The 23,605-nt window shown below is 39.8% G+C and overlaps 3 protein-coding genes across 9 annotated transcripts; 2 read left to right on the top strand and 1 right to left on the bottom strand.

Moving 5' to 3' along the window:
• The first annotated feature begins 9,013 nt into the window (after window positions 1-9,013).
• Window positions 9,014-13,509, top strand: badb (BCL2 associated agonist of cell death b). Its single transcript, XM_010774367.1, has 4 exons — window positions 9,014-9,175; window positions 9,837-9,983; window positions 10,157-10,377; window positions 10,876-13,509. The coding sequence occupies exons 1-4, from the start codon at window positions 9,166-9,168 to the stop codon at window positions 11,011-11,013; spliced, it is 516 nt and encodes a 171-aa protein (XP_010772669.1). The 5' UTR covers window positions 9,014-9,165; the 3' UTR covers window positions 11,014-13,509.
• A 65-nt stretch (window positions 13,510-13,574) lies between these two features.
• On the bottom strand, window positions 13,575-16,030 carry LOC104948199 (prostaglandin F synthase). 3 transcript variants are annotated; one of them, XM_010774358.1, is made up of 6 exons: window positions 15,869-16,030; window positions 15,220-15,502; window positions 14,944-15,089; window positions 14,497-14,636; window positions 14,249-14,407; window positions 13,575-14,139 (listed from the first exon to the last, which is right to left on the bottom strand). In XM_010774358.1, the coding sequence occupies exons 2-6, from the start codon at window positions 15,462-15,464 to the stop codon at window positions 13,960-13,962; spliced, it is 870 nt and encodes a 289-aa protein (XP_010772660.1). In that variant the 5' UTR covers window positions 15,465-15,502; window positions 15,869-16,030; the 3' UTR covers window positions 13,575-13,959. The 3 variants fall into 3 exon arrangements, with proteins under 3 accessions (XP_010772660.1, XP_010772661.1, XP_010772662.1); XM_010774359.1 differs by lacking the exon at window positions 15,869-16,030 and adding an exon at window positions 15,690-15,839; XM_010774360.1 differs by lacking the exon at window positions 15,869-16,030 and adding an exon at window positions 15,640-15,657.
• majin (membrane anchored junction protein) lies at window positions 15,998-22,328 on the top strand. Of its 5 annotated transcripts, none has more exons than XM_010774361.1 (10): window positions 15,998-16,269; window positions 16,507-16,609; window positions 17,465-17,510; window positions 17,668-17,743; window positions 18,105-18,215; window positions 18,422-18,456; window positions 18,545-18,669; window positions 20,337-20,403; window positions 21,352-21,512; window positions 21,961-22,328. In XM_010774361.1, exons 1-10 carry the CDS (start codon window positions 16,167-16,169, stop codon window positions 21,998-22,000), a joined length of 867 nt encoding a protein of 288 aa, XP_010772663.1. In that variant the 5' UTR covers window positions 15,998-16,166; the 3' UTR covers window positions 22,001-22,328. The 5 variants fall into 5 exon arrangements, with proteins under 5 accessions (XP_010772663.1, XP_010772667.1, XP_010772665.1 ...); XM_010774365.1 differs by having other exon boundaries at window positions 16,171-16,269; window positions 20,340-20,403; window positions 21,355-21,512; XM_010774363.1 differs by having other exon boundaries at window positions 16,171-16,269; window positions 20,340-20,403.
• The last annotated feature ends 1,277 nt before the right edge of the window (window positions 22,329-23,605 follow it).

The raw sequence follows: 23,605 nt of genomic DNA, 5'->3' as shown, positions 1-23,605 counted from the left end.
TTGGCTGCTGATTATTACCAAGTCATCTTGCACTCATTGTGTCAGGCCAAGGAAGCAATTGTAAGTCATGTTGAGTATGGTCCATAGGGGAGCTGTAAAACACAACTAAATGATGATGAGGAGGATTGCAAGCAAATGAGCCTTGATAATTTGAAAGGGAAAAGATGAGCGCCGCCGCTTCAATACACCGTATCTCTCTCACACCAGCTGAAATATGCACGATAATACATTCTTTCCTTCTTCCATAAAGTCATGTTCAGGCTAATTAAAACCACACATGGATTCAGAATCACTGATACATACATGGTCGAATCCCCTCTCCTTGATGGTTTTCTTTCTGTCCACACAAGGTTAATAAGGCTTTAGCAGACATACAAGTGCATTTGTCGCTTTGGCATCTTGCCGTTAGGCCACCATCAATCACAACAAATGTCGATGGCTAAGTGCTTAAATGGGGCCGATTGTTATGGGCACAAACACACACACGCTGTGTTCTCTAGCTACTATTGCAACATCTATCTGTATAAATAAAAGACATACCTTTTAAGCAGATGCATGCATTTAAACTGTCATGGTCTGATACTGTATTACACTCAAACACACATACAAAAGATTCAGACGAGGTGTGGAAACCTCCATCAGCCTGCTGGGTTATTGACCAGCATTGAAATGGAGCCGCATATCAATCAGGAGGCTGAAATCAATCAGATCTATTAGAGACAAACGCAGCATCCCAGCATGTTTCCTGCTTGATCTTATTGAAATTCCATATAAATACACCCTGAATGACGGATGTATGATGCCGATGTTACCAAAGGTGGCACTAAGCTGTCTTTAGAAACTAAAAGCCAACAGCAAACCGAGAAGCGATTTACTTTAATTGTTAAGACGCAATTTATGACGTACATCTCCACCAATAATGAAATGTTTTTCTTGTCTGAGATTCTTATGCCCGTTGTTGCAGTTGTGTACGGTAATTGTTCAGTAAACGTTCATAAAGGAGAAGTAGCTGCCAATGAAACACGTCTTAGGGAACAGCTACCATGAGAACTTGCTGCAGGTTTGCAACACACCAGGCAGCAGACACCAAATGGCGAATGACAAGGCAATTTCCTAAGTGATTTAACGTATTATCACAAGTATATTTTTCTTTTTGTTGCAATAATAGATGCTAAGAAGCTATAGGTCAGGTTGAACACCGGGCATCTTTGAAACTCCACTGAAAAAAAGCTCAAATCAAATGTATTGTGTGTACTTCATCATCTACACGCCGCCGCAAACACAAACAATTTGTAACTTGTGTACACAAATACTTTACAACACATAAATATTGCCCTTAACTTTGTCTCGGCTCATTCACAAACAGAAAAACACACGCAAATTCAGGTGCAAAAAAATGTGTATTCAAATGCACCTCTATACAATCTTTCTTCCTGTGTCTCACACACACTCAAGCAGTTCAAAATAACCTGAGGTGTTGCAAGGGAAATGGTACCAAAGTGCTATTCATCACTTCTGTCTCTTCTACCCACAAGCAATACTGACCTTTCCCTATGATTCATACGACTGCAAACACAGACCACTAATACACTAACACACACAAGTGTACTTCCACACACATGTTGCATTTTGACTCACGTATTGTGTTAACTTTCAACTTGGGGCTTTTATGCTTTTCAATATAGTAAAACTGAGATGTTTCCCTCTTTGCAGAAATGTGTAGTTGATGGGATGTGGAACCGCCTGCAGCGGGGACTGGACCCGCAAGACTTTAGATGAATGATATAATGGGCTTCAAGTAGCAGAAGTGGGATGAAAAATACTTTGGGTAATTGGCAAATGTATTCCCATTCCTTTCCTTGTAATGATGGCCATCTATCACAGCCGTTATTTTATTATTTTGTAAGCAGATTTGTATTGTTATGATAATTACAGTTACTTATCCCCTTGCTGTTTTGCTGACTGGGACTTGCTGGAGCCAGGAGTCAGTGTACGTTCTCATTAGTGTCACCCGGTTTGTTAATGTAATTGTGCTGCTCCTTCAACAGTGCTTTACAGCACTTTTCTAACTTTACAGAGAAAAAAAGTGTTATTAGGGCAAAAGCTAAAGTTGTACAAAATATGAGACTGTATGGGGAAATCATCAGGGGTAGAAGTCAGTTTTGTATTTAAATAAAACAACACCAACATTTTAAAAGTTAAACTCCTTCAATCATTCTAGACTAGAGTATAGTATAGTAAAGTATACAAGAATGTTGAAGAAATTGTAACTAATCAGTATATAAATGGGATCTTCAGTCCTGACATTATTATAATAATAATAATAATAATAATAATAATAATAATAATAATGATAATAATAATGGGTTTCATTTATAAAGCACTTCATATTTGACTTCAAATCCCGAAGTGCTACAAACTAAACAATTATATATTGTTACACAGCTTAGTTGGATTCTCGATTCTGATTGGTCAATTTGGACATTACAGAGGTTGTCAGGATGACAGTTGCACCAGGTGCAGATTTGTACGTTTTATAAAGTCTGATTCGTATTATGATTATTGATATGGTGCAGCTGGCTGAAAAATAGGTTATTATATGCATTTTTGTAATCAGTTGGGTGGTTTTATTTACTGTAAAACAATGCATTGTATTTTATATACTCAAACATCTTAATCTGAAAATAACCAGTAACTAAATTGTTCATACATTACATAACTACTAGTTGTATATATGTTGATTCTGGATTTTAAAGTAATTTAATAAATGAAGTGGTGTAAAGCAATAGGTCCCTCTGAAATGTAGAGCAGTATAAGTTAAAACGTAGCATAAAAATACAAATCAAAAAGACTTAAGGAAAGTACAAATACCTTCAGAATTGTGAGACACTCCAAAACTGGTAATCACCCAACATTATATGATTTTGTGACTCCAAACACATTGTGTAATGGAAAGCTTTTATCACATTTTGATTTTAAGTTTGTTCTGGTTTTAGGGCAAAATATGAAGACTTTGTTACCACCTGACTGAATCAAACAAGCAGCTTGTCTCTATAACAATACATCAATTAACCAGGGGCCATGACGCCACCAGCAAGCAAGCACGAAATGAACTAGTTCAGTCAGCAACCCAGATACACAATGGGGGAGGTAAAGATGAGGGAGAGAGAAGGGGGAGACAGAGATTAAGACGTAAGGTAGAGATGGAGAGAGCTTGAGGGGGGGATATTTGAGAGAAGGGGTAAAAGGTAAAAAAACGAAAGGCACGGATGGACCAAAAGTGACGGAAGGCACAAAAGGCAGGGAAATGGAAGAGGAGACACAATGGTAGAATAAAAAGGGGGAAACGCTGGGAGTCTGAGTGGGTGAAATGAGAAAGATGGGGCAGAGGATTAAGGCAATGGGGGAAGACGGATCTGCAGATATCGTGTTTTCTCATCTTGTTTTGTACCACGCTGCGCCTCTCCATCCAATTTCCTGCCTCCCTGTCAAAGCAAAGCAAATAAAATCTTTAAGGAGGATGGATTACCTAGACCTCTGGTGATAATGGAAAGATAAACGGAGGGCTTGGAGTGGCACCTGACCTAATAATTGCTAAGATACAATGTCTGGGAGTAGCAGTTTGACAGGCCTCCTAAGTGGACTTTAAATATATCAAAATAAAATTCCACAGGAAAGCCAGGGTTTTCTTTTTTTAAACTACACAGTTTAGTCAAACATTGTGGACTCTACATATTCCAGTCTTTTTTTCAATTATAGATTTGAAATAACAATACAATTCATAAAGTTTGACTGGCAATATCATTTTAAACATTTTAAGAAAATACTCGAATATTTGCTTATTTTCTGCTGCTGCTTTTTTTCCTTGTTGCTTTTGGTATTCCTTCCTAACAAGTACAAAATGTGTCCTTTAATTCTGTCATGTCTAAAGTAACTTGAGAATTTATTTTTTCTTGCAAATGTTAGCTAATGTTTAACTTTTGTAATACATAAAGAAATGTTATACCCTAAAAGGATAACATTTAAAAGAACGTACAGTATATACAAACCTCTTTAATACTGCTTGAAGTAATTGATTATTTTGTCTTCTAATTTGCACCTCACTATGTGGACAAAAGACTAATACGGAGGCTCTGCCATGACAATTAAGTGAAGCATGAAAAATGTTTTGCTTCAGGCAGACCTCAATGGTGGAATACATAAACCGATTAGCCAACAAAAGCTAAATTAATTGCATTCAATTAAAGCAGCATAGTGATAATGCTTACTTAATAATATATTATTAAGTTGCAGCAAACAGTGAATAATTAAAACACTGAGCTTGTGCACTTCTATATGCCAGGACGCAATGGATTGAATGTGAATGATTTGGAGAACAGGACGTCGCTTACCATGATTTTATTTCCACAGCCTGAGGAATTCAAAGACTACATCTACTCATTAACTATTATTAGAAAACATAATGGCAGTGTGCACCTAACAGATTTCATATGGAATACATATGTTTCTGAGCAGCATGTATACATATACATTAACTCTCCGAGCACACGTACCACTCACACCACATGAAAACAGCCCAACCATAATTGATGATATTAGAGGGTTGAGAAGGGCTGGATGAGAGTGTGGGTGGCTTTCACATTGACAAGATAGAGAGCAGGCGTGGGTAGGAGTGAGTGTGTGTGTCCACTAAAGTCAAGGCAGGGGTTAATTACAGTGTTTAACCTGGTTTGTGTCAACAGTATCATGAACTTATTTTCAGTCAAATCTGTACTGCTGATTTCCCCCAGACCTAGACGCATTTAAGGGGAAAATGCTGATAAAAGACTAACCTGTAAATGCCATAACATTGCAGGGACAAGCACATATGCGACAGATGAGCTTAACACCTTTTATGCTCGTTTTGATCTCTTCAACAAAGAGTCCGCTGTCAGTCTGCCCCGCCTCCAGAGGACCAGTCACTGTCAGTATACAAAGCGGATGTGAGAGGACTCTTTCTAAAAGTGAAGACGAGCACTGACATCAAGTCGATTCTATACCTAAAAAGTCTTCTGGTTCTACAAAACAACAGCCACCCCGGATCTACACCATTCTGCATACAGTACAAAGCAAACAGATCATTAAAAGATACCTTCTACATTGCCCTAGCACCTCTGAAAAATAACAACACTTACATTAGAATGGGGTTTGTGCAGCAACACAATCTCCCTCATGAAACTGATTAGCAACTTTAGCCCCTTAGGCTTGAGTATCACACTCTGCGATTGAGTATTGGACATCCTTACAAATAGACCTCAGGCTTTTCAGAAGGGTGGTCACACCTCCTTCGCTCTACTGTTGAACACTGAAGTCCCCCAGGGCGGTGTGCCCAGCCCCCTCCTGTTCATGCTATATACCCACGACTGCTGCCCTCAACATGAAGAGAACTCAGTTTCCGGATTGCATCACCACGGTTTGGCGGCTTACATACAATGATGAGAAAATCAACAATTCTGCTTAGAGTGATGTGCTTTCTTGCCAAAATCACTCATTTCCATAAATGTCAAACCGTTCTTTTAAAGTTTGGAGATATTTGGGTGAGAACAGCTTCTTGAAACAAAAACTTTTTTTGCACAGGGGAGGGGAAAGTTCCCTCAACACTATGACAGTTTTCTCACTTGTCAAAAGAAAAGAAAGATTTCAGCAACGGTCCTCCATCAAATGTCTTGCTGAAGGGGACATTTTTTGTATTTTTATCTACCTAAGAAAAAGTAAGCAAACCGTTTTCAGCCCAAAACTTTAGTTTATAAGAAGAGCTGGGTTATAAAATTGGAAGGCTGCACCAAGGGTGGGGTGGATGAAATTAGAAAGCTGCGTTATGCCGCCCTTGTGATCACAGTCTGTGACTTAGTTATATAGCGAGGGAGCGGCTTGTAGATAATGAGCATGTACTGAAAGAAGCGACGAAAGTGCTCTGGTTGGTAGCGAAGGCTGGAAGAGTGTATTCACTCTGATGTAGGTTAGGTTTGCTTTTTCAGCTCTTCTTTACACTTTTGCCATTCCTCTGATATCCGTCTCACAGACTCTTCCTCAGTCTTCCAAAAGTCGGCCAGTTATTCTGCTCTCCTATTACCTTAATTCTCTCTTTGCACTCTTAAGGTACATCTCTTATGTCATGGTCTGCCTTTGATCCTACATCTGTTGCTTTCTCAGTAACTGTGTCGCTTCTTCCTTCATTTGTAAGTGCACACTGTCAGTACTTCTGGTGTGCTTCTAATCTTTTTCTCAGGGATTGGGAAACCCACTTCTTTGACAGCATCTTTCTTCTTCTCTCTAAGCTTTCCCACTTCAAATAATTCAAAAACATGCTCTGCATCCTGCTCAGCTCCCACATAGACTGAACTGGAGTCTGCAGAGAGGGGGAAATGTTTCAAAGGACGGTGAGTGAAGCTGCGGCGGCGGCGGCAGACAGACAGACAGTGCCCTGGCATTATATTGGAAGGAACATTTGGGAGCCGCTTGGAAACGCTGCTGCTCTCAAACAGCCACACACACACACACACACTCACACACACACACACACTGAGTGGTGGTTTAGAGACAGTGTGGGAGTGCGTACGCCTCCGTGTCCCAAAATAATCACCAGATGAGGGGCAGGGAGGCAGGGCGAGGCTGGTACAGGAAGATATAAATGGATGCTAATTGTAAGGTTCCTTAAGATTACACTGCAAACTTAAACACACTCTGTCTGTGTACGTGTGTGAAAATCATCCAGCATGTACAGGACAAGTCTTTCTCACTCACACACTCGAATGGATAGTAGTGTTATGACTCTCAAATTGTATAAATGTAGTACAACATGGCTTTACACTAGCACACACAGATTAAGATTGTAATAACTGTATGGTCTCTGATACAGCACCGGAATCTAACCAACCAAAAGAAAACTGAGCTTCCATGTATTATTTCTATAATCCCTCTAAAAATAGTTCAAAAGAGGCAAGTGTTAACTGTAGTTTTCCAGAGCTGCACCATCCTCACACCAAAAGCTGACTCTGCCTGTTTGTCTAAGCTTAGAAACTCACATTAGTTCTGTTTGGATACACTGAATTAGAAGAAGCTGCATCGCATCGCCTCAAATCCCATCACAGTTTCGACAAAAATAGTTTGCTCCTCCTACTCAAGTGTCACTTACTGACTTAGCAAAATACACTAATTTTCTTTCTAATCCCACAAGAGGCTCTTAATGCAAGAGAGGCGAGAGAGAAGGATGATGTCGAAGAGGAATGGAGGCAGCTCTAGATATAAATGGTAGATAATTACATGGTCGACTCTCTCGCATTGATGTGAGGAAAGTGCAAGAGAGCAAAGTAGAGAGGCAATCAGTGGTGGATGCACAGACGCCCCCCCCCCCCCCCATATACAGTACTGTAATGATTTCGTAGAAACAATAAAAGACATGTTTTCAAATAAGAAAGACTCAGTTAAAAGCATCACTTCTGCAATGCCAGCTTTTCAGGGAATAAGAACCACTCTATGTTCCCGTTGACGGAGACTTCATATTGCAATTTTAATGGAAAACCCCAATACTGACATCAAGAAAAATACACATGTTGCAAAACACGTTATTACAAAATCAGAAAACTAGACATGGGATTATTCTCTATTTTCACAGGAAACCACACAACCTGTGACACATGATGTAGCAGTGAGACAAAAGAGGAACACAGCTCAGCAACACCAGTAAAAATGTTTTTATGGGCCTGAATCGCCATCTGCTGCCCATACCAGGCATGACAACAAACTCTATCCTCTCCTCGTCTTACATTTCTCAGTAAGAGAGAATAGGAAAAAAAGAGTGTAAATGTCAAACACGTCATACACAAATAAAAATCACTTTAAAGAATGATTATTTCCTAATGTTCAGTAAGACACAATCTGCGTGTTTACACGTGCATGCCCGCCCAACCCTCTGCTTATCAGCTTCAACATCTGACAAAAGCAAACCTCGTATAACTGTTGTGTAACATGGGACTGCCCTCCATGTCTATGTCATATTAATTAACCTTTACCCTGCAGTCTCTGAATTCCTTTAGGAGAGAAAGCAATGAGCGTTCTTTAGGAAGAATGAAACTCGTTTTATAGCAGGCAACCCAACATGGACCAAGCCTATTCAGGTATTTCCATATTTCTGGTCTGTCAGTCAGTCAGTATGTATGTTAAGTGTTTATCTGTTATTTTATAGATGTTCTCTTTTCTAGACAGGATAGAGAGAATGGATATAATGGAGAATGATACTCAACTTTACCGCAGAGACAATAAGTATTTATTCTGCTGAGGACGACCATGTAATATAATAAAGCCTTGAAACAATTAATTTGTGCAGAAATACAATTTAGAAAGGCCTGTTGTTTACTTCAGTATTGATTGTATGCTTTCTTTTACTTTACTACAAAACTTCATTGTCATTTGAGAACTAAATAGAGTAGTAACCTTGGCTTTTAAGATTTTTATTCAAAACAGATCATCTGTAAATTAAATATGATCCAATTTTATGCATTAAACCCGTGTTACCACATTACATAACTGCAACATAACCACCCAACAGTAGGCTGTATAGGCCTAAGTAAGTATAATCTCCACCTAGACCAGCAACACAATTAAAACGCTGCTACTTACACAACAACCAGCTACAACATTAAAAGGCTGCTTGCACATTATCACATTAGTAATAATATTCCAATAATCCAGTTAATAACAAAATGCCTCTTAAAAGGGACTATTCTCTTGCATATAAAACCTAAGTAAGGACTTTAACTTGTAATGGAGTTGTATACAACTGTAGTATTACTTTTAGTAGTATAAGATCTGAATCCACCAATGATTAAAATAGAAAAAGATGGATACAAGTACAAATGCCAATACTTCTGTGCATTTTAAATCATGCTGTGCCTCTAATCTGAGCATTACGGTACCCGGTGAGACAAACAAAGCACCGGTCCAGTTCCTAGCTCGCAACAGTGACGTCATCGCGCAGCGGCGGTACAATGACGCTCGGCGATTGGGTGAGCGAGGAGCTAAAGTGTATTGTACATTAAAAAGACAAGACGCTGATAACAAAAACAACAGCTGCGGCCGCATGAGGCCAGCTAAGGACACACTCGCACTTTTCGGGCACCCGCTAAAATGATTTCGGGTAAGGAAACCTATTAATACTCCTTTTTAACGAACTAATTTAGCTCCCGAGCAGCTTCCGCCCTGCAGTAAGTTTCTTTTGTCCTCTTCAGTCAACAACAACAAAACAAGCGAGTCAGCGTGTTGACCGGAGAGGAAGGTGTGCTGGCTTCTTTTAAAAACCGTGTAACAACGGGTGGTTTATGATATCAAATATTGGTCCGTGTTTCCAAAACAGGTCGGTTATCTCACTGTGAATACCTTTGGACTGTATTATGCCAGGGAAGCGTAACATATATGCTGCTGGGTGTGTTAGGCAGCATCAGCCATACAATGGATGATGCCATTTTAAAACTCTCGAATAATTAGCTTAGTAAAACAAAAGCACACTTGCTATATGGACACATTTTTGCAGCCTTGCTCTTCTTTATAATAGATATTTACTGTATAGGAGCACATTTAGCTTTACATTAGAATGGACATTTCTATTTATTGTTATCTCATACAGGTCAAGTGCAGGGCAACACTGATATCATCCAGCTGTGGTTTAATAACAATGAAATGTACCCACAATAATATGTGCACAGCATGTACATCTACTTATGACTATTTCATTGTCTGCCATAAGTAGTAATTCATTCATGTTTCCCTCTTTCCAATGTTTGGGAATCTTACTTCTCTAGATGTGACGATGGCTGCACACTTTAATATTTCTGACAGTGACTCAGACTCATCAGAGGAGGAAGGAGAACATATCCAACCGTCCCCTGTGCAGGGGCCGCAGCTCCCTCAACGACACTCCCTCACCCTTCCTGAGCTCAGATTGACAGGTAGGAAAACTCAAGGAATTGTGTGAGAAATGGGAATGAAATAAACAGTGCTTTAAAAACTGGAAAAACAACAAGCAATGTTTGAGCATCCTTTACCACAAACTGATCCAGGTGGGACCCAAAAGTGTATTTCTGCTCCATTACTAACTCCTCTCACCTTTGTTTCTTTAAAGGGACCGGGCGAACCAGGCTCAACTCAGAGTCCCACGCCTACACTGTCTCCAGAGACGAGGAGCTCCAGGCTCGGGGGGAAGACGAAGCCGGCACGCCCACGGAGGGTGCTCCATTCAGGGGACGGTCCAAGTCAGCTCCCCCTGCTCTGTGGGCAGCCAAGAAATACGGCCGGCAGCTCCGGAGGATGAGCGACGAGTTCGACAGCATGCTGGACAAAGGGGTGAGAACGAGGGGTCAGAGGGTGGAAGTCCATCTTCAGTTGTATTTGAAAATGTGGGGAATAATGACAAAAAAAAAGTAGTTTTAACATTCCAAAGGATTGACTAAATCTATGTTATTCATTTTGTTAACAAATGTTCCAACAGTTTTCAAACCCAGAGAAAATGTGATGTGTAATTAAGGTGTGTTTTATTTGGCTGCCAGTGATGGTTTATTGTCCTTTTAGAACATGCGTCATACATTTACTTATATCCAATTTGAAGCCACATTTTTATGATCTACTTTTTAGATCCTAGATGTTTTTAACTGTATATCATATCGTTTAAAAAACACTGCCTTTAACATGATTCTGCTTTTTTTTATTGTTATTAATTGCAAAAACGGCCATGATCCCACTCTACTTAAGGGCATCAATTGATATTTTTTGATTGAGATTCCCCCCCCCTAGATAATATCACATAATGTCACATGTCTTAAACATTGTCTCTATTTTGCGCAGGAAATGAAAAAGGTGAGAAGTCCCGGGCCAGCCAAACAGATGCCACACTCGAAAACCTGGTGGAGCTACCTCTTCAGTCACCAGGAGATGGAGGGAGAGAACAACCACCATGAGAACCACACTCACCGCAACGAATAAGCACCGGGAGAGGAAATTAAGAGGGACTTGAGGTTCAAGGAATGAGAAGAAAGCAATGGGGAAGCCAGGAGAACAATCGTGATGAGAACAAAAAGACCTGCTCTGATGGCAGAAAGGTTGGTTTGAACAAAAAGATCCAAAAACACAAAGGCGTGGCCAAGTGTCCCATCCTAGTCATGTCATTTTTATACGTCATTGGTAACTACATTTAGGTAAAAAAAATTGCATTTGTGTTGGTTTTGATGTTAACTATATAGCTGGGCAGCGCACTGTGAAATGGTAAGAGTCAGTCAGGCATGAGGATGGACTGGTGGCTATCTAAACCCCATAGAATGGATAAAAAGACGGGCCAAGAGAGGAGAGGAGAGAAGAGCTCTTGAAAACATAAAGAAAGACCAGCATTAAGTGGATTTGAGCGTCGACTACTCAGTTTAAAAGGTGCTAACCACTTCAGTTGTCTCTCCCATCAACACTATGCAATATACTGTGGATGGAGAGGTATAAATGCACTGGAATCAAAACACCCAAGGCCACCTTGAATGCTGTTAGAATTTCCTTCCTCATCTTCTTGAGGAAATGTGTTACTTATGCTTGTTTTGCTTCGAATGTTAGTTCGTGGAGACCACTGTAATTGTGTGCCAAAATGACCTGCAGGTAACAGAGGATGGAGGATAGAATGGGAAGGATTTTTTAGAGTATTCAGCTCAGGCCTTTATCTAACTTCCTTTACTACTACCTGCAAGCTAGTACAATTTAAACAACTGTACGTACTTGACTATCATTAACTGCTTTATATCTCAAATTTATCAAAAGAAGAACAATCTTGTACAAGGACAATCTCTAACAGAAAATACTATCTTTTGTAAGACTTCAGGTTTAGATTATATCTGAAGAAAATGACATTACTATAACATAAAAAAAAGCACAAACTAATGTGAATTTATCTTTTCAAAGCCTTTGATGAGCAAAAAAAATAAGACCTTGTAACTTTAATGTGTAAATATTTTGTTAATATTTTATCAAATTGCAGGGGTGCTGGAGGGGTTGCTTTAGCCAGATTTGTATTTATCGAGTTACTATTTTACAAGGTTACCATGCTATTTAATAAGGTTGGCCAACCTAGCAATAGGCAGTGTACAATCCATGGCTGTTGTGATATGTAATTGCAAATTTAAATATTTGGGCGGGGATATATTAACTGCTATACAAGAAGCCTACACACAAGCCTCATTTGAATCAGCACCGAGTGCATAAAGGAGGTGGATTTAGAGTAAAATCACATTTCAAACACTGGTGGAAGGGATTTAAACTTGTCTTTATAAAACTATCTGTTCAGGAAAATCAGTTTCCAGCGCTTTTTAAGGTTATAAAACAATGAGTTACATGCAGGTTGGTCACTCTTTATCTGCATTAGGATCTGAATAAAATGGATCTTAATGTATGAAGCCTTAAGTCTAAGTGCTGATCTAGATTTGCTTTTTAGGCGTTATATTCTGGCTTATATATTAACTAAGATCGGGACTTCTACATGGATTGGCTATTTGTGAATTGTTTATCAATGTGATTATTGAAAATGGTAATAGGTTTGTTCTTCTTGGGTCTAACTCTCTTCCTCTTGACTGGTAGGGTTGAGTTGTGAAGTGTTGCAGGCTTAGGGGGCTGCATTTGTATCGTCTTTCAAACTAAAAAACCTTTATAGCTTTTCCTAAACTTGGTTAAAACGGGAAACCTTTTTTTAATCAGAGATTTTTAGACAATCTGAAACAGGGGCCATTGTTTTTTGAGATTCAATCAAGTTTACTATATGTTTTGGTAAAGCTCCCAACTCAATGAATACAGTTAGACTAGGCTGTTACATTTTAGCTCCATTAGAGTGACTCCATTATTTGATATCCCATTTCTTAAACAGATCAATAGGGAAATAAGGAAAGGGTGTTTAAATAAAGTGTTTCCACTCCTAGTAGACCTGTACTTTGACACGAGAACAACAGTACATCGGCTGATAAAGAGTTTGTACACGGTGTTCAGAGCTTAGGGTCAGATATGAATTTAAAAGAAAATCATATTGTCAACATGAATGCCTTGAACATGCTGTAACTGTGGTGTACCTGTGCATTATCAGCCATGTCTGTTTACCCGATTACCGCCTTAACTTTTACCGTCACTGTCACCTTTTACGCTCAAGAAAAAGTCACAACTGTGAGAAAAATATAAAATGTCGATTGATGGAATTCACATTGTGGTTTTGACTGTTAAACATTAGTAGCAGTGAACACACCCCAGAGGAGAGACCTGCCTGGGAACCTGGAGTTTTGCAACCATCCTTGGTATTACTTGAATCTGGAGATGTATGTGGGGAGAAAATAGAATTTCAATATTCCCTCTTTTTTTGAAAATTCCTTTTCCTTTTTTTTTTAAAATAACTTTTGTAAATTTTCTCTACAGCTGTGAAACTTCTTGTATATGCGGTCTTGAATAAAGAATTTTAGAGTCGTTTAAAAGTGAGTCGCTGTGTAATTCTTTAAAGTTCTCTAGTACAAAGGACACTGAAATCATATTTCTTTCAATGCAAATATGTTCATTAACAATTCAAATGCAAAGCTAGAACACACAAAAACGGAATAATACTTTAAAGTCTAAACTAGTCAGTTTACTAGTTATAAAAGGTGGCACATATGTCAATATTTTGTTGTTGTTGAAAGGCTCAGTGTTTCATGGATTATTGGTCATGATAAACAGTATACATTATTGGAAACATGTGTCCCAAATGTTACTAGAGCTCTTAGATATTTCAGTAAGTACATTTACTAAATCCTTAATACATCAGCCCAGCACATTTGATACATTTCTAATTTCCCATTTTTTCTGGTTGTGGTATCCTGTAATTGCCAGTAAAAACGAAAGAAGAGCATTTAGGACGCTTAATATGAGCCCATGTGTGGTTTATCAAACCACCTGTGATGCGTCCCGGCAGAACTTGTGCCCACAGTCCAAAGCTGAAAGTCTGTCCATGTCTGTGTCACTCAGTGTGAAGTCAAAAAGCCTGGCATTATCCTTTATTCTGTCTGGATTTGAGGACTTTGGCAGCACTGGGACACCCTGCTGCACAGCCCAGCGCAACAGGACCTGCAGGGGAACAACAGACCTAAAGGTTTCCAAATAATGTCTAGAGGGGAGGCTGCCACAAAAATGTTAATTGAGAGGTATTTCATTTGTTTGTATGCCTGTGCGTTACCTGTGCAGGCGTGCGTTCACAGTTCTTTGCCACCTCCAGCACCACAGGGTTAGTGACCAGATCTCCTTTTCCCAAGGAGGAGTATGCTTGAAAACACACTCCATATTCCTCACACACTTTCCTCAGCTCTGTCTGGCAGAACTTTGGGTGAAACTCAACCTGAAGAAACAATTAAAAACACAGTGTGCATCAGCTCTTAAAAAACTATTATACATTTGATCCATCCTCCTCTTCTATCAGTGTCCTACCTGCAGCACAGCAGGAGGGATCTTGCAGCTCTGCATCAGTTCCCTCATGTGTGCTGGTGTGTAGTTGGACACTCCGATGGCCTTCAGCTTCCCCTGGGCATGCAGCTTCTCCAGAGCGGCCCAACTCTCAGCTCTGTTACCTGCAATTAAATATTAATCAGGGGCTCGATCAAAGATAAGATTCAAGATGTCAGTTTATCTCCCTCTTCCATAATGTAGCTGTACTTGGATAACACTGACCATTAGTGAAGCAATTGTTAATAAAACATTTGATTCATGGGTAACTAGGATTTTGAACAGAGAATATGTTTACACTGATGTTACAACTTCTACTTAAGTTAAAGATCTGAGTACTTCTTTCACCACTGAACACATGCATACGCAGTTATGATTTCAATTACATTTTTGTACCCGAGGGAAAACTTTGACTTTATCCGGATTCTTTACCTGGGTTGCGTTGGTCAGTCACTACACAACCCTGTGTGCCAGGCCAGTGGATCAGGTAGAGGTCAATGTAGCCCAGGTCCAGCTGAGCCAGGCTGCGGAGGGCTCCTTCCATGGCTCCCTCCCCCTGATCCTTGGGGCCCAGCTTACTGCAGGGAGAAAGATCACATGATCAGGGTTATATACAGCAAACGATTTAGTTTCGAATCAGTAATCAAATATTCCAGCTGCATTCTATGTATGTTTTAAATGAGTTATAGGCCAACCCATGTATATCACCTTGTTATGAACACATCCTCTCTGGTTAAGCCATGTTTGGGAAGGAGCTCCTTCAGCACTCGGCCCAGGTCAGCTTCATTTCGGTAGACGGCTGCACTGTCAAAAGACCGATAACCTGCCGCCAGCGCTGCATCCACAGCCTGATAGACATCTTCAGGACCCACCAACTTGTAGGTCCCCAGACCCAGGAGGGGCATCTGAACCCCAGTATTTAGGAGCACGGCAGGTGAAGAAGAGGAAGACATCTGATTGTTCTTTTTGGCACCCTGTTAGGACAGTTGGTCTACCACAAAGGGAGAGAGAGTTAGCTGAGACATACATATTAAATATTAATTTACTTCAAGGAAAAATCAGTAACTGTAAATACAATTTTACAATGTTCCATGCCCTACAGCTTTCTTTACAGAAAGGCATTCCCACCATAAACATGAAGTCAAGTCAAAAGTTCATAAAGGCAAACGTGAAATTACTTCTAATGTTTACAACTACTCTTTCCTGCTATGCGTGGTAACATGACAGACATGTGATCTTTGAGGTGGTTTTCTCCGTCACTCGTTTGACTCGTTTGGCTCGTTTGAGATGAGCGAGAACGATGCAGACCGCCGTCTTGCTTTGCATGAAGGTTAGTAATTTTGTACGACTTGCTCACTTGCTCTCTGGAGGCTCGTCGACTGCATGAGACGTTGAAATCTCGCGGGACAAAGACACCGGCAGCCTTGACTCCGAGCTGTCCGATTTCAGGCGAGCTTTTTGAGACCTCCCCCAGCTGCAATCGGCTATTCTATCTCGTCTACTTTCGAGGCGAGTCGCAGCTCATCTCAAACAAACCTAGTGACTCCTGCTCTGCCGCTGGTGATTGGAAGAAAATGTAGCTTATCAAAGTAGGCCTCGCGATCCAAAGGCGGGAACTCACTTCTTCCAGCGAATCATGGGGCGAGGAGCGTTTGATGGACAGTCATGATTTTAACCGTTGGCGTGCTGGTAGAGGGGAGGTACATTGCTGCTCGACGACATACCAACTTCATGCCCACCGTTTCTCTAGACATTACGGTAATTTCAACAGAGCGCGAATGAGAAAAAAATATTTTTGACAATTATTTCATATACTAAGTAAGGAAATGTAATCACTATAAATATGTGATTATAAATGTGTGCAAGCTAGTTAGCTAAATCAATTTAACATTCCCGCTTATATTGAACTGTATGTTGGTTGCCCTCTGAACCAAAAGTCCATCAATAAATTGTTGTTGTTTTTGTGATTTTGTTTTCCAAACCATGTCAGGTCAGTCATGCCACTGCAGGCCTTCTCCTCCACTTTTGCTGAAACTCGATTCTTCAGAGCTGGTAGTTTTATCTACAAGATCAAGATAAGAGGAGGCTGCAGCTTCAGGCAAGAAACACAATGTCCTTTACATCTTCACAGCCCTGCCTTATTTCTTGATATATTTTCTTCCCTTCTCCTGCTCTCTTTGTTGAAAAGAGCGAGACAAGTCAGCAGATACATACCAAGACAGCCCAGTACAGTCTTGCTGTTTTACTCAGGGCTTAGCCTAAAGGGGAGCAAAGAGAAAAAGGGACTATTGTGACATAATAAAGAAGGAACCAGTCCAAAACCAGGCCAGCTGGGATTACTATGCTAGTAATAACATTGTCTAAAGTAGCTGTTAGTTACTGGTCGCACATTTTGGTGATTATTATTCAAATAGTGATAAGCGTACCTAAAAAAAAAAGAGAGAAGGCTCTTAGAGCAACTAAAGACAGGAATTATTGTCCTTCTTTCTTGAAATCAGAGAAAAACAACACAGGCCACTAAGAAAAACAACAGTAAGACTATTAATGGTATCCACTCTTATGTCCTTCCCTACCTCCTTTCCTTTTTTCCCTCGAGATTCAATCTCGCAAAGCATTGCAAAATGTTCCTAAATCTTAAAAGCAGTTGGGGAGATGGCTGAGCTTCAGGCAACAGAGGAAACATTGATCTTTTCTCTCCTTTTTAACTTGTTTTCTTCTAACACTACTGCCTGTAATGGCTGCTGTTACACATTCTGATGTGTGTCTTATTTTGTTTCATCTGTGAAAAGAGGAGAAAAAGTGGATCAAAGGCCCCACGGGATCTGTCTGCTTTGATTCAGGGATAAAGCCTCTAACTAAAAGTCCTAACTGATCCTGAAATGCCTTAAGGCTGCAGAAGCTTTTCAGAAAAAAAGTGTAAAAAGCACATTGTGATGTGTTTATTTTTCATCAGGGGAGAAGAGGTCATGGGAGGAAACTGCTTCAATCAGGAACTGGAGGTAATTTTGGTTACTGCATGCACAGCACTCACATGTGTTTTGTTCACACTATTCTTAAATTAAATGTCTACATTCACACTTAACTGACCCCTTCTTGTTCACAGTTTTCTTTTTCCTTTGTAACTCCGTCTCGTACTTTCTCTTTTTCTGTTTTTAGGAAATTATCAGAACGGTTCTTGGCAACCTGGACAGTCTCCAACCCTTCTTTAGTGCCCACTTCAATATCTTCCCCTGTATCCTTTGACATATTTTATTCATGAACAGTATTTCTTTTTTCAGTCAGCTTTCTTCCTATCCCATTGCTGTGTATCTCTCTACCACACTTCCAGCCTGTGTCACCTTTAAACATGGGCACGAGCTCACCAATTTTCACCAAAATTACTTCTACTTCTACTTGTTGCTGTAACAAAATAAATCCAGGGCGTGACACAACTAAAGTTCAGTCTTGAGATCACCATAATTCATTGTGATGCTTTAGCAAATTGCACGGTAGCATCTTTGTTCATTATACTTTACTAAACACAGATCAAGGAATAAATCTCCTGAAGCATATTCACTGGATATTACCTGTATTTTGTTAACTGTGAGTACCAGATAAAAAGCGGTGGGAAGGGGCGCGTCAGGTGGTGCCCAAATACGGTGACAGGAAGCTGGCAGCCTACCCCTACTGCCTGACCCTCTACCTGGAGAAAAACATGCAGCATGGTGAGGGCTGGGAATTCATAAAGGGGGAACGAATAAATGTTATTAGCACAAAGACATGGGCATCTGTTTTTAACTGATTGTCCTGCTGATGTAGCTGTGTGATAAAGAACAGACATTGTAGGTCTTAGTACAGAACAGTACACAAAGAGACACAACATACAGTACTATCAGGCGCATTGATGGCTCACATGTAATGTATCTTGCAGAGGAAGCAAAGCAAGCAGAGGAGAAGCTGAGCTCAGTGAGTAACACAAAACATAGATGAAATGTAGGGTTCATCAAACCGTCTTTGTATCTAGTAAAAGGTGTAACTGCTGCATGTTTTCTAGGAGAAAGACGCTGCTGTTTCTGAGCCCCGGTCAAAGCGCTGTAGAAGATGTTCACCACTAGAGGAGGCCATACTAAAGGACTTAAACCAGGATTTTGAGACTAAAAGCAAGGCTTCTGCGGTCGGGTGAGTGTATTTTGCAGTAACCTGAAGCTACATTTAACCTCACATTTAACCTCACAGGGAACCACGACTAAGTGTTTAGAAGAGCAAACAAATGTATGCATTGACTAAAAACCTACCCTGTGGTTGCAAAGAGGCTCACATATGGGCTCCTTAGTGAACTTTATGACTTTAAGATTTGTTTCTGAATATGTACTAACAGTAGTCGTACGCACCCGAATATGCACTTATATTTCACAATGTGGCGATAGAAAGAAGTGTTTTTATTCATAAAATCACTGGGACATCTATTCTGCCCTACTTCACACACACACACTAACACAGAAACACACACATACACTAACACAGAAACACACACACAACACACACAGAAACACACACATACACTAACACAGAAACACACACACACACAGAAACACACACATACACTAACACAGAAACACACACACACACACAGAAACACACACACACACACACACAGAAACACACACATACACTAACACAGAAACACACACACACAAACACAGAAACACACACTCACACGCTCCAGTGATTCTTGCAGTTCTGACACAGACAAGAGGCGAACGGGCGCCACCTCAATCACACTGACAGTCAGATCAGTGGGGCGCAAATGATGATTTTAGAAGCACACACACACAATAACTAGTTTGTGTTAAACTTATATAAACAGAATTGTCTCTTCTTGAAGGACACACACTCAGATGCACAAACTGTGTAAACATCCTGCAAGCAGCAGAGCCTCAAGCATCATTACCAGCTCACAGGAAATCAAACTCTCATTGCATTATATTCACCACGCTGACCATTACACTTACATGTCCTTACAAAGGTGCTACACAAATACAACACACACTTGTATTCTCACAGGCTGTGAGTGATGCCCTGGAGAGACAGATGGTTTGTTTTCCTGTTAAACCTGCTGGAAAAATGGGAACAGAGAAGAATGAGTTTGACTCAGTGTGCTGTCAGACTTGTCAACAAGGGGCATCAAACAGAGAAGTGTTGGTGTTGGCTGCGTAATCCGCCATTTAATCCAACATTATCTAACTGAAGGTCTTTGGAGGTCATGCGCTACGAGGCACGAGACCCACCAATTTACTATTTGAAGATGAGCTTTTTTAAACCTTGCAAAGTGGAGCCCCGTTGTTCATTGACAAAAAAAACTGATTATTTTCAGATGTATTTTTTGTAAATGTATTTATTGTTTTTTCTTTGTTTTCTCAGGAATTTACGGGATAATGTTTAAGTTTTTTGTGACTTTTTAAATGTATCGTTATCACTTACATCTGAGAGAATATCCTCATTATATTTTTCCATGAAGGTATGACTTTAATACTATCAAGTTTCTTCTCAGAATATAAACCCCCCTCCCACAAATCTGTTACAAACCTGCTTTAACCTACAATAGCTTTAGTAGGCTTTTGTTTTAAAAGATAAGCATGGGCATTATTATTTTTCAAAGATCCTATTCCTATAAAGTATCTGTATTCTTCTATAACATAAATTGTGTAAATCATATTTAAATGATGTTTTATATTAAATGCCACCTGAATTTGACTGTACAGTATCTAGTTTGTTCTTTATTTAAAAGTAGAAAGCTTAGTTCCTCATGTATTTTAACTTATTGTTTTTTTATGTCCACCTCTCAGCAGGCTCTCTCTGGATCGTCCACATACAGTCAGAGATGCAAAAGAAGATGCAGGATGCTTTGATGAGGTGATTTTTTAATTACGTCTACAAAAAAGTCCACATCAAATCTAACCGCTTCACTGATTTGACATTTTCCTAAATTTGACATTTTCCTAAATGTCAAATGAAGTAATTTCATCCCACAGTTGTTCTAAATAAATTGAATTACACATTTCCTTCTAATTTTAGCCTTTCATTTCCTCTCTATCACATCTATAAACACACTCTTGGAGCACCTCTGTCTGCATTGTAGCCCCAAGCTAACATTTGTGCAGACAGGTAGCAAAACAAGTGTGATCAAGGTGAATAAAAGCATTACATCAGGCACAGAGTGTGTGTTTCTGGGTAATTGTGCTCCCTCCTCATCTCATCTGATCCTGGTTTCTTTTACTCCTGTCCACTCTTATTCCCCTCACATTTGTTTCAAGTGGAAAAAAGGATTTCAACTAATCGTGTGGAGCTTTAAAAAGGATTACGCTTGAACAATGAAGGCGGTCATTAAGTTCATGGCACAAACCAACTCATGAGAAGTGTCAAAAGACCAAGAGACAATATTCAGGTTATCAAAAGTACATTCTTAAGCTCATAAAGAAGTCCAATTGACCGTTAACTGAGCCCTACCCCTCAGATGTACTGTTTGTATGCTAAAGCCTGATTTTAAACTCTGTCTCTAGCTGAGTTTTTAATATATTTGGCCAGAAACTGCATTCTTGAAATTCTGAAATGGCAGATAAACATTATTTTGTAAAAGACAAGAATCCAAACTCTATTTATGGATTATTGCTCGAATCACAGACGCAGGTACACTGCTTAAACGTATTAATAACTCTAGATCTGCATTAGATACATTTGCAAAGCTAATCTGGGACAAGTCTTTTTTGGTGGGAGGTGTGAGCAAAAGGTGAAATAAAATACATTTGACTACTATAACTGTAAAATAGATTTGATATTCTGTCCTTTTATTCTCTCCCTCAGCAGAAACCAGGTGTCACAGTGAAAGGAAGTGGGACTCCAGGTGAAGTGCATTCTGGGACGATAGAGCCCATGGAAGAGGATGAGGAAGAAGATGAAGAAGAAGATGAAGAGTCTGACCCTGTGACCCCTGAGAGGCCAGGCATTCTGAGTCGACTAGCCAGGTCTGTATGAAGCCCCTGAGCAGCCATACTAACAAACAGGGATTTGTTAGCACGCTAAAAGCTAACGCTGAGAACAACATCATATCAGTGAATTGGCAAACAGTAAGCATAAGACTCATACCTTCTTCAGAGATGAGGGTGATGTCACTGTTTGTAGATTTGATTGATTTCAACACTCACATGAGAAACAAGAGCTAATTGTTGCTGCACATCTGAAAGAAGAAGGTTGACAAAGATTCAAATGGATCGGGGAAATCCAGCTATTATAAGCACAGAGATGACAATATTCCTGGCTGTGTTGAGACAGGCGGAGATGACCTGAGGCGCTCAGAGAAGCAGCTCCGCTCTGACACAGCATGCCAAACAAATGGAGTCTTTTCCTGGTAATAATGATATGCAGTAGCCATTAATCACAGTGCGTTAACGTTATCTGTCTCCCTCTCTGCAGCCATGTCTTCCCCTTCTCCCTGCTCTTTGGAGACCCCTGAGGGCCACGGCACGGAGACAGGAGCTGTTACTGGGGAGTGAAGCGGAAACTCGCCGGGGTTTGTTTAGTTCAAGTTCTGCACAGAGAACTCAGGATTTGTTTTTTCAGGAACATTTTAATAGGCCTGTTTGTCTCCCTGTATCCTCTTTTAAGAATCTGTTATATAAGGGTCATTATTAATCATTCCTATTGTTCAGACTTATGTAAGATTTTCTAATTTATTTATACATCTTAAGTATATTTTAATAAAACTATTAAGTGCAGAGTTCTTTATGTGAGTTTTCTGTTGCAGCTCTTATAAGAAAATAAAGATGTTGCTTCCTTGTTTCCATTGGTAGTTCTTTCAATCAGTGTGAGTTCATATGGAAATGTTTTCTTATCGATTAACTTTCATGAACTCCGACCCTCTCCAAATCTAACAAAAGAGCAGCATGTCTTTTATTTCTTGGTTTCCCATCTTAAATTCTGTTAGATTTAAATTGCCTTCATGATCTGCGGCCCCATTTGAATCTGATCACTTTTTTCTTTGCCTACACACTGCTTTATGATGTTTTATGTTAAGCAAGTGTTTGTTATGAATAATGTACCAGTTGAATTCATCTAACTCATCTTTCATAGGAGTGCGCTGGGTGTTTAATTCAGGTTAGCACATTCCAACGGACAATGCCCGCTTATTTCCACTCTGGTGTGTGTGTGTGTGTGTGTGTGTGTGTGTGTGTGTGTGTGTGTGTGTGTGTGTGTGTGTGTGTGTGTGTGTGTGTGTGTGTGTGTGTGTGTGTGTGCGTCTCAGCTACAAGAGACTCCAGTTTAACAAAGTCCATTCACATCTAATTCTCTCCTGATGAGGTGCTGTGGGCCACTCAGTTTTATAGACTCTCTCTCTCGTTCTCTCTCTCTCTGGTTGGCATGGAATCAGAAGAAACACACTGCAGCTCACAGTCAACACACTAATAGTTTAGTGTGTGTACATACGTGTGTGTAGGTGGGGGGTTTAGGTGATGATGTCACACATTCCGTTTTCCATTGACATAACGGTGTTTGGGAATGATTTGGGATGGAGGGGCCATAAGATGATAATTGTGTTTTCCTTAGAAAAGTGTGTATGTGTGAGGATGTGAGTCAGTGTGAAGCGCTGGGAGCCAAAGCATCACCATCTACACTAAATCATTAACGGACAAAATGGTATTTAGTAACATTTTTGTCCATGTTGTTCATTTGGTTAACTAAAAATGAGACAAAACGATGGTGAGACGGCACATAAACGTCATTAGACACGAACTGGTGACATAAACATGTGTTATTGATGACGCAAGAAGACTAAAATGCAGTTTGGACATAAAATCTTTACCAAAAACAGGGTGAGAATAATTTAATATGATAAAAAAACTAATAAGTACATTTGACACAAGACTATGACTAAATTAAAAACAAGAAGCTGACAAACTTTATTTTGTAATGTATTGTAAAAGGAAGGTTTTAAGAATAGGGCTGGAGTTATTGTCAAATAAAAAAATATGTTAGTCTACATCCCCATACTATCTGAGGCAGTTGGCCTACAGCAATTATTTTTCTACTAATATCATATATCTAGACATATATCTTTATA

Source organism: Notothenia coriiceps, unplaced genomic scaffold (genome assembly GCF_000735185.1).
Source record: "Notothenia coriiceps isolate Sejong01 unplaced genomic scaffold, NC01 NC01_scaffold00013906, whole genome shotgun sequence".
NCBI classification, from domain to species: Eukaryota; Metazoa; Chordata; class Actinopteri; order Perciformes; family Nototheniidae; genus Notothenia; species Notothenia coriiceps.
Note: the sequence above shows the minus strand (reverse complement) of the source record. Positions and strands in the feature narration are given on the sequence as shown.